At 42.8% G+C, this 11040-nt stretch overlaps 1 protein-coding gene across 5 annotated transcripts in view; it reads left to right on the forward strand.

Moving 5' to 3' along the window:
• LRRK2 (leucine rich repeat kinase 2) overlaps positions 1-3580 on the forward strand; it is a 63128-nt gene extending 59548 nt beyond the window's left edge. For all 5 annotated transcript variants that reach the window (XM_021539110.3, XM_021539111.3, XM_021539114.3 and 2 more), the window contains one exon: positions 1832-3580. In XM_021539110.3, the coding sequence (XP_021394785.2) occupies positions 1832-1953 (122 nt within the window). In that variant the 3' untranslated portion in view covers positions 1954-3580. The remainder of the gene's footprint in view (positions 1-1831) is intronic.
• Positions 3581-11040: the final 7460 nt, after the last annotated feature.

The following is an 11040-nucleotide window of genomic DNA, read 5'->3' on the forward strand; positions in this document are numbered from 1 at the left end:
GCTTGATTACTCACTGAGAGTGAAAAGTTGATCATCATTTGACAAAATTTTATTGAAACATTACTATTAAATAGTTTTTGTTTGCTTTTGTATATCTGGACTCATACAAACTGAAAGTAACTTCCAAAAGTGGATCTGAGGAAGCCACTGTTTGAAGGATACAATACAAATTGTTGCAGAACTGTATTTGGAGAGTAAATGTCATTGCCTAATTGGAGAATGTATCAAATGGATTTCCAGAGGTGTCTGTGCTAGGTCAGGAATCCCCAGTGTTTTCATGAGTGACATGAATGAAAGAATAGTAAATGTACTTTTTAGTTTTGCAGACAGCTCACAGCTAGGACAAGCTCACTGGAGGGCAGGATTAGAACTCAAAGTGACCTTGACAAATAGAACTAATGGTCTGGAAGGAAATAGGATACAGTTCTGTAAGGAGAAATGCAAGACCTTTTATTTAATTATGAATAATCTGCTGTACCAGCATGAAGAAATTATCAGCTTAAACAGCAGTGCTGCAAAAAATGGGTCAGAATTGATCAGAGGCTGGTCATGAATCAGCCATGTCACGTGGGTGCAGATGAGGCAAACACCACTCTCACACCATGAAAGTGGTGTCTGTAAGATGTGAGCTAGTTCTTAGACTGTGCTAGGTGCTAATATGGCCTCTGTTGGTGGAGCTTAACCATTTATTGTTAATGATCTGGACTATTAGGAATAGTCCAGAGGAGACAAATGCAACCTGTGAGGAAATGTTGCAGGGAGTTAAATTGGTTAATATAAATAAAGCTTAGAAAGGACATGATAATAGACTTCAACTACGTAAATGAAGAGCAAGAGAATAAAGACTTCTACATATTCCCTGTGGGTAGGATAAGCACTAACAAGTTCCTATTACAGCAAGGGAGATTTCAGTCAGACATCAGTAAAAGCTTCCTGACAATTAACATAGCATAGCACTGGAAGATAGAAAATCTGCATCTTTAGATTTTTCTAAGAACAGTTAAAGTTGATGCTCTGATCAATGCCCTTCATCTTCATCTCATCTCAGTTTCAGTGACTCCTAAAAATATAGCAATGGTAGTATAAAGCTAAGGAGGGCAAATGTAGATGAGCTGACTGAGTCAAACTTTAGAGCATTTAGTTTACATTGTGGTATTCCCCAATTCCTGTAACCATAAGAACATGTACTGGCTTGTTAGCATTTTTATTTTATTTATGAGTGACATTAATTACAGAAAAGAATCAGAGACTCCAGAATCCTTGGGGCCTTAGTTTTTAAGCCTCATTTCATGTAAGTGTTCTCAACTGTCCCTATTCCAATAAAAACAGTGTGAATTCTTCATGAATAAAGAGTTGTTTGCATGAATGGAGACTGAAGAAGTGACCTTTTCTCAGTATTTTCACTAGCTTATGAAATCAGTTTTTATTGTACAGTGAATGGGGTTTGAGTCTCATAGGCATTTAAGGTATAACTGCTTGGAAAGATAAAGATGAAATTTGCAGGCACCTCAGTGTTAGCATTGGCTGCAGCTCAGGTCAGTTCCTTAAGTCCCACAGGCACTAGAAATGTTTTTTCAAATACTTTAAATGGGATACTCTAAATTTAGGAATTAGAATGCAAATCATTGTGTAAGTACAAACAGCTTGTAACCCGTAACTGCATCACCTCACACACAAAGTGTCATGGAACTTGTCTTCTGGGTCCAAAAGATCATGTTTCATTGGGTAAATTTATGAGTAATTGAGAACAAGCAGATAAGCAAAATAATTTCTACTTATGCAATAATTCATCTCTGTTGCAGTTTTCAAATTTTCTTTTTTTTCTCTCCAGAGTTACAATCCTGTGTGTCAGTGTGGGACATTAACCTACCCCATGAAGTGCAAAACCTGAAAAAACACATAGAAATGAGACAGGAATTAGCAGAAAAAATGAAGAGTGTTTCTTTGGACTGAAAAGTCACCCTGCAAGTGTCATTTTTTTTCTAGTGCAACTATAAAAAAAACCATACTGTGCAATATTTACAGCTTCTTCTTCCTGTTTTTAACCTAAAGCAGGAAGAAAACTCCCATTCTTAGGATGTCAAGAAGAAAAAAGTTATTTGCAATATTTGAAAGGACAGAAAACTGTTGGGAATTTCTGATTCTAAAATGGTGTCGTGGATCTGTTGTTTACCTGTGAAGTTCTGCTCTCTGCAGCTATGGCTCAACTTCAGTATGACATCGTTCATCCAGTTTTTGATCCCAGTTAAATTGGGAATAAGCCAGGAGACTATAAATGGCTCTAATTTACTTCATTATCTCTATGAGCTGACACTCTAATAAGAAGCAAAATATAAGCCTCTGTGTGTTTACTGCAGTTTGTATGTATGAGTTCACTCCTATGATTCATGGTTTAGTAAAGCCAGAGCTTGTGACCCTATGAAAAAACATCATATTTTATCTAACAGCAGTGTTTAAAGGAATATGTAATTATTACATTACTCTTTGAAAACAACAGGCAGAATTGTCTGTGTTTCTTCCATGAATAATGAACTTTCTTTTTTCATTATGACCAGAAAAAGCCCCATTGTGCTGCTATAATAAAATAGCTCCAAATGAAACACACCGTGAGGCTGCTGCATGTTGGTGTCCTCATGCAGCGCTGCAGTCTGCCTGCTCCTAGGAGATGCAGTCGCAGCATGGGAACGCTGCCAGTCCCAGTCACGTAACTCTTGCGCAGCTCTCCTGGAAGAGAGAAGAGAAAGGACGGGGTGAATGCTCTGATGTAAATGCTGCTATGACTTGCTCTTAGTCTGACTTGCTTGTTTGCTTACCTCAATCTAAAAAAGGGGAAGTTTTGCTTTGATTTTTCTAGCATGCAGGGTTTCCACTTACTCGTTCTTGTTTGAATTTATGTTGTTTTGAGGGATAATCAGGGGGACTTTGAGGAGCGTAAGAACTGGCTGCCTCTTCCAAATTTGTTTCCACACATCATCATTCAAGAGTCACTTTTTGCTGCTTTCTGGCTGTAAGTTCAAGCTGCTGTTTACAGCCCACACTAACCTGCTCGAAGGAAGTGCCTTATTTCTGTCCACCTGAAGACAGACACCGTTTTCTTTTTTTGATACCAGCAGAATCCACAGGATGCTCTCAAAATCTCAGGGAGTGAGCATCCAGAGCCATTCCTGAGTCTAGAGAGCTGAACATGGTTGAGCAACCAAAAAGTTCTCAGTTTTTTGTTTGGATGTTGTTTTTTGGTTTTTTTTGGTTTTTTTTTTTAGAAAATTACATACTGGGACAACAGCATTTCTTGTGTCCAACTCTAGCATTGTTCTATTTTTTGCCAGTTGTGGAATGCATACTCAGGATGGTTTTCAGATATGCATCCCAGTTTCTATGAATTCTTGTAATCTGTGTACTGAGAAGAATTTGCTATTTATATGGGATTTTATAACTCAGAAAATATGTATTATGTTAGAATGAATATTGTTGGTTTTTTTTAAAGAAAAGAATATATGCATTGTGATTAAGTTTATTTGTAAGTGCTTTTGAAATGTAAGCCTAAACATTTATATTAAAACTGTGCTTTGTTAATAATGTATGTCTACTTTTTCATCGTTGAATTTTTAAGGAGGGCTTTTCTCTGCAGCTTTTGTGGCATTTCGTTCTTTCAAAATGATGCAAAAACCTGGCTCTATAGGTATTATTGACACAGCTGCACACTGCTCTATTGCAGTGCATGTCTTGAGTCCTTTCTCCCTTCCCCTGTTTATCTTCTGCTTGGTCTTCCTGCAGACTTTCCCAGAGATGGGAGGTGACCTATAAGGAGTATTGTCCCTGTGGTCATTCCTCACCTCTCCAAGACTCTGGATAACATTGATCCATAGACTGAATTGGGTCATGTGTTCAGTATTACAGGGAGGGCAAAGAACAAAAGAAACATCAGCCAAAAGAGTCAGGAGCTCATCACAACCCCGACTCAACTGGTCATTGCTGATTTATCTGTGGCTGGAGAGAAAAATGGTGGTAGCCCATTGTGACTGTATAGCAATACTGTACTCATTCATACAGGGCACACTGATCCCACTGCATCCTCACCAAATACTAAAAATAGTACTACAAGAAAATATTTAGAGAACATCTTGTGTTGGTGCTTTGTGCTAGAAGTGCTTAGGGACTGGCGTCCCCTCCCCAGGTGGCACCTGCCACCAAGGGCAGGAACAGCACCATTGAAACCTGCACTATAAGGAAGCCTGTTCCCAGAAACACCTCTACTGACAAACTGTAAGGAAAGAGGGGAAAAAAAAATCCGTAACTTTGTGTTCACTCTGATTTCAGTGGAGCTGTTTGAAAACCAGTGGAAACTGATCATATAAGAGGACAAGTTCTGTCAAATATAGTTTCTTGCATACTTTGGATAACATCCAACTTGTGAAAACAGACGACCCTTACTTCAGAAAAGAGCCTGTTTGCTCATGGGAAAACAAGCATGTGGTGTGATGTGACTGAACACCTGAGCTGGGACAGGTGAATAACCCCATGTCCCTCAGCACCTTAAAGGGTACTGGGGTTTAAACCTAAAGAAAGGGACACTAAACATACATAGTGACCTGAATGCTTGATTGGATACTGTTGGCGTTTTGTAGAAGTATCCTTCCCCTCCTGTGCTACTGACATTAATTAGAGTAATTCTTTTTTATTGGTTGCTTGCTCTTATAAATTACATATGCAGATTCACCTGGTCATTAATTTTAACCTCATTTCTTTTACAGGCAGTTCCTGTCAACTGCACTGTAAACAAGCTTGCACAGCCTGATTTAATGCACTTTTGGTTTTATGTCCTGGCATTCCTCCGAACTCTTATACTGGCTCTAGTGTCCCATATTAGTAGCCTCTTACTTCTTCATGTACCACTTGGGGCAAAACTGGGACACATAAGGGAGGAGAGAGGATGAGGCCTCTCAGGTGTGGCTTAACCCCCAGATGTGGGCATTTGCAAGACAAATAATCCATTTTACAATGAACACTTCAGATACCAGAGACATGAGACAACAGCAAGGGAAAACAATGAGTCTCAGGGAATGAGGAAAAGACAGTAACAGTCATATTTTTCTATTAGTCTTTCAAGTAGAAAAGCATATGAACAATTTTTTCACTTATGTTTTGGCTTTTGTCATTAATTTAAAAAAAATATCTGGAAAGAGCTCTCCTTACCTGCCTTAAGAGAACCAAATGTACTGATCAAAACTTGCAAGTATTCTGTTATTTCTGTCTCAGTTAGTTCTTCATCCATGTTATGAACTCATCCCAGGACTGTACTGACCTGCACATTCTTTTATATAAAGCCTTCCTTGTGGCCTTTGAACAGGTCTAACTCACTGACTGCCAGCATACTATTGGTAACTTTTCCAATTTTTTTTTGTTAGGTAGGCATGTGCCTTTGCAACAATTAGTTTATAAGTACAGAGTAGCATAATCACATGAAAATAGAGAATCATACTTATTGTATATCTGTATTTTAAAATTCATTATTTTAAGAGGAAGAAACCACAAGATATATTAGTTATTGTTGTATTAGCAAAGAGAAACCTCATTTACCAAAAATTTAGAAGTGAACCCAGGTGAAATTTCCAACAGTTTCAGGAATGTTCTTTGCTGCACCTGTGAGATGTGTAGGCACTGTGAGGACAGCTGTGCCTTGAGCTTTAGGCACGTCAGCAAGATTCCTCAATACTTACACTGGTCCTTGTTCAATTAAGTAGCAGAATTACAAGAATTACCAGATGGTGATACAACTTTTTCCACTGCAGTGACCTCAATGCAGACTGGTACCCACCTTTTTACATGGGTTGTTTGGACTGAGCAGTAAACTGGAATTAATTTTTTAAGGTTATTAAAATTTATGATACACCAATAGATCTATTTTTAAAAACAGAAGTTTTTTAAACTATACCAATATGATTCTAGTAAAAACATTATGAAAGTCAAAAAACAAGCAAAGATATTTTCTTTTTTCTCTTTCTACTTCTGTTGCTTTGCCTTCCTGCTGCCAGAGGTTTAAGTGCTTGTTGTCAGTCCCTACAAAGGTTGTCACTAATTAGTGAGGAGAGACTTAAAAATCAATGTGGTATTTCTTGGCATATGTGATTATTTACTTCACTTCCACCACAGCCCATTAATGTTACTGACCTGAAAAGGTAAAGCAGATAGACAAAGGGAAAGAAATTAACATCTCCTACGACCATTTTAGTGTTTTGCCTTTTCTGAACCATTCTTTCCCGTGGGTCCTGACGGCAGAGCTGTGTCTGGGAGGGGAGCAGGCTCTGCTGAGGGGACTGACACCGCTGCCACCCAGCCGAGAAGCACTGAAACCATTCTGCAGGAAAGCGGGAGCGGAGAGGAAGCAGGAGTGGAGAAAAAGAGATATGGAACTAACAAGCAGAAGCTGGCAGCGTCAGAGCCCGGCAGCCGGCAGCGCTGCGGGGCCGGGGCCCGGCTCTGGTGCCACCGGTGCCGCCTCACGGATCCCCTCAGGGAGCGAGGCCAGGGCAGAAAACGCGGCCAAACGGTGCCCGGTGCTCAAGGATGCCTGGGCAGGAGCGAGCAGGCTGGAATCCCCTCCAGCGACATGGGGCTGCATCCCGCCGGGAGCTTCCAGCTCCTCCTGTGCCAGCAGCTCCCGCGCAGAGCAGCCCGGCCTGCCCCGGCCCCGGCTCCGGGAGCCCCGGCCAGGCTGGCCCTGCAGCGCCTCGCCTCTGCAGAGCTGCTTAACGGGGCTGCAAAGGGACACAGCCCTTACCACGTTTTAAGGGAAGGACGAGCCCCAGGCGGTCACAGCAGGAAGGGAGAGGCGCCGGGTGAGCCCCAGCAGGGGCCGGGGAGCCGTGCCTCAGCTCGCAGGGTCACGCTGCTCCAGCACCGCCGCCTGCCCGGCTCGGCTCCCGGCAGAGCCCAGCACCATCGCGCCGTGAGGAGGCAGCGAGCTGCCCACGGACACCGGCCCCTGCAGCAGCGACAGAAACACCTGTTCTTTTCACTATAAATACACCGTAAGGTCGATGAGTCTCACTTCTGCCTTTTCTTGTCACGACACCTCTGCAGTTGCCTTGAAAACATCTGCTTTCTGTGGAGTTACAAGAAATATCCGCCCCCCACCATCATCTGCCAGGCTCCTGAGCTCTGCCGGGATTTTGACTTTAAATTTTGACTTTAAATCAACTGAGCTAAGACTGAGGCCCAGAATTGACAACTTCCTACCAGTATCCTCAGAGATCACAATAAATAAATATTTTTTAAAAGCTGCAGAACTGCTCTCAAACCTATGAGCCCTTGGATGAGCAGCAGCAGAGGCTGCAGTTTGCACTGGGTGGGTTCAGTGGTGCTGGTGGAGGACTGAAAGCCAGTCCATTCCCCCTGAGGTGATACTGGCCGTGTAAAAGTACTTTCTCTCTCCACAAGCCTCTAGAGACTGCTACAGTGACCATTCCTTTGCATTAGTCAAGCACCATCAGGTTCAAGTGAAACTCAAATTATGCTGTTAAACTGCCTATGCATAAGTAAAGGTTTAAGGAGCTTCCTATTATTCCAGTGAAGTTCAAAATTTGCAAAGTGAATTTCTAAACTTCAAAGGTATACCCACTAGAGCCCACACTACCTGCTGAAGCACAGCAACAGCAGCACCTGATGCATGCAGAGCCCAAGGCTAGGGCCACCTTGCCCTGTACAGTGGCCCTGCTCAGTTTAAATGCCACTGTTGTTCACAGTCACATTTAATAACCAACCACCAGCCAGGGAATTAAGCTTTGGTAAACAGTAATTTTCAAATGTTATCCATGAGTCAAAACTCAGCTCCCCCTGCTTTTTTTTTTTCTTTTCCAAAACAGTCCTATGCGCTGAGCACTCTACAACTAAACAATCTCACAGCAAAATACACTCTTGCCTTGTAATTCCAGGAAAACTTTCAAGGGGTAAAACCCAACAACCCCAAACCCTTTCAGTTCCATTTTTATGGCTATTACAGCTAAACCCAGCAAGAGACACAAACACCTGGGCTCTGCAGGGACTCAGAAGCAGCTGCTTCAGAGCAACTGGTCCTGCTGAAAGAGTCTGAAATCTGCTTTGCTGGCCAGCTTGGCCAGCAGCTGTTTGCCAGACCACACCAGGGTCCTCCTGACCCCAAACCAGTCTGGCTTTCAGTTTAATTTTTCACAAATCAAATTACTGGTCCTGCAACTCTGCGTATAAACATTTCTATGTATATACGCAAAGAAAAACAAAACAAAAAAACCCACCAAAATAAACAAAAAAACCCAAAACCCCCCCCCAAAAAACAACAAAAAAAGAAAAAAACAACCCCAAACAAAACAAACAAACAAAAAAAACCAAACCAAAACAAAACAAAAAAAACCAACCCAAACCAAGCTACAAAGAGATTTTGTTTGAATTTTGTTAAGTGGAAACCCCACAGAGACACATGTTTTCAGAGCATGCCTTCAGCTCTCACCCTGGAGAGGCTGCACTACCCAGCCTTGAAGGTTCATGTTTTGATTAAGTAATGGATCAGCTCTTACAAAACTCCTCTGGAAGGCAGGGGAAGGTGACATTGCCTTTCTCTTGGGCCAGCAGCAACCAGAAATGCTTTGGAAATTATTCTAAGTTAAAGCAGAAGGAAAAAACTAAGTATTTCACATGCTTTTAACTAAGTCAATTCAAATGTATGCCAATGCTCGAGCACGGTGTGCAAGGGCAGATGGTGGACAGAGCTGCACCATCAAACCCTTGCCAGTGCACAAAAGGCAGTAGGTGAAGTCCCTTAAGGCTTCTTGAAGCATTCATTGCTAAACATTAACTTCATATTGCAAGTGTGGAATTTTCTCTAACCAGCAAATCCACTGCCAAGGCCAAATATCAGACAATTTGCATTCACTGAGCATTGGCAGAAAAAAAATGCCATAACAAGAAGTATCTTTGCACCACTCTGAGTAAGGAAGGCGTAAATAACCCCCAACTTCTGGGGCGCCTTTTAAAAACAGAGCTCTTAGCAAGTATCCCAAAACAAGCTGTTCTCCTTTCCCATCTTCCCAGAAGAAAGCTGCAGCACTTGGCTGCCTATGAAGAAATAGGGAGCAAAGAGCTTTAGTATCATCAGTGCCACCAGAGATGTGACAAGGTGACCACATCCTCCTCCTTCAGTTTCACTGCATCATTACACAAGACATCCTCAGCAACAGATCCTCTCACAGAGAACTCGATAGCAAAAGGACAAGGCAACAGCTGCCTCCCTGACCTTGGTTTTGTCTGTTCAGTTAATCACAGCTGCATTTATAAATCAAATATAATCTGCCTCTGACCCTTCCTAAGCAACTATGCCCTCTACTTAGGGCTTGCTTTGTCAAATCAGTCCCTGAAAAGCTTTAAAAGATCCCACACAGGGGAGGAAGGAGTCGTTCAGTTCCATGCAGGACTGATTCCATCAGCACAGTCCCTGTACTGCCATGGATCACCCCAAACAGCTACCCTAGGCAGAGCCGGAGGCTGCAGAGAAAGGTTGAGCCCCATACCTGCACTACAGGTTCCCACCACAGAGCTTTTGAGAGGGAAAGAGGTGAATTTTCTTTCAAATTACTTACCTATTTCTAGGATGAGAATTTCAGAGGAAAGCAGTTTGGGTTTGCTTTTTTTAAAAATGCCTGCTACATCTCTTGAACTAATCCTTTTCCAGCTACTGACACACTAATTTCCTCCCCAACTCTCTACTAGCAAGAGTTCCAAAATATCTGCTAGAAAAGTCAGGGAGAAGAATGAAAAGATCCTGAAGTAAGAAATTTCCATTCCTATACCCACTTCACTGTGTTCTTGTGATGTGTTCTGCAATAGGCACCAATGCAAAAAACAGAGGTGGTAAGAAAGAAGGCAGCCATAAAGTACAGTGGCATCCATGCCAGCCTGACTCCCACAGCCTCCCCATCACACTGCCCACCCACACCCACCGCAGCCCCTCGTACACAACTCAAGAGCACAGCACACTCACCTAGAAGCACTATTATTACCATAAGTTACATTAATTTACCCCTTCTCTCAGCTCACAGTTGATCTTCCCCCTGGTGTTCTCTCTCACAGCCACAGGTTTTAATCACAGCCTGTCTCTGCCCTGCCAGTTTGCTTTGGCTGCCTTGTCCACAGAGCAGGTACCTGCCCCAACAGCCTACCTGCACACTGAAATCTCATCCCACCTTCTGCTGTACCATAAAGCAGCAACCCCTTACTGAGGGACTCCTGCAGTGCCAGGAATGGCTAGTTTTGCCTTTTCCTTCCTCTCATCAGACATCTTTTGTGAAATACATCCAGGAACACAGTAGTGAAGCATCATCACAACTCAGAGTTTTTATAGCAACTTCTTGTCAATGCTGTGTGGTGCTGGCTCGGAGGTGACATGACCAAAGATGGTCTGCTGTTATAAACCCAGATTGGTGCTTCCCCTGGAGCCATAAAACTGTCACTGGAGCAGGATCTGTTCCCATCCCCTCCCCATCCCTTGGGTCTGGCACTGGCTTCCCACAACACTGGGGTGAGGCTCAAGGGGCCACCCCCACCCAGGCACAGCACTCCCGGCTTCCAAGGCAGGCACGGTGACAGGCTCTGGGGGAGCAGGGCAGCAGCAGGACACACTCCAACCCTTGCTGGCTGGGAGTGGGGAAGAGTTGTTGGCCAGACAATGCTGTGCAAATGGTGTGCTGTGAACACACCTTATAAAGGTTAAAACTGTCTTCTCCTGGGCTCTCTCTCTTCACCATCATGTAAGAGCAAAGGCTAAAAATACATCATTTTGGCAATCTCTCCTAACCCAAAAAAAGGTATTTTCATCTGCTATCCCCCTTTCAGAAAATACACATCACATTAACATCTGGGCTTCTGTTTCCCTTGGGAGACCCATTCTCCTCCTATTTTTTCATCCTACACTCACTTTCGTATAATGCAAATAAATGTTACCCAAAATAAGTCTCTGCAATAAACTATTATTTTCTCCAGGACTTCCCTGCACATGCTGGTTAAGGTGCTGAC

The sequence above is a fragment of the Lonchura striata genome, chromosome 5 (assembly GCF_046129695.1).
Source record: "Lonchura striata isolate bLonStr1 chromosome 5, bLonStr1.mat, whole genome shotgun sequence".
Classification (NCBI taxonomy): domain Eukaryota; kingdom Metazoa; phylum Chordata; class Aves; order Passeriformes; family Estrildidae; genus Lonchura; species Lonchura striata.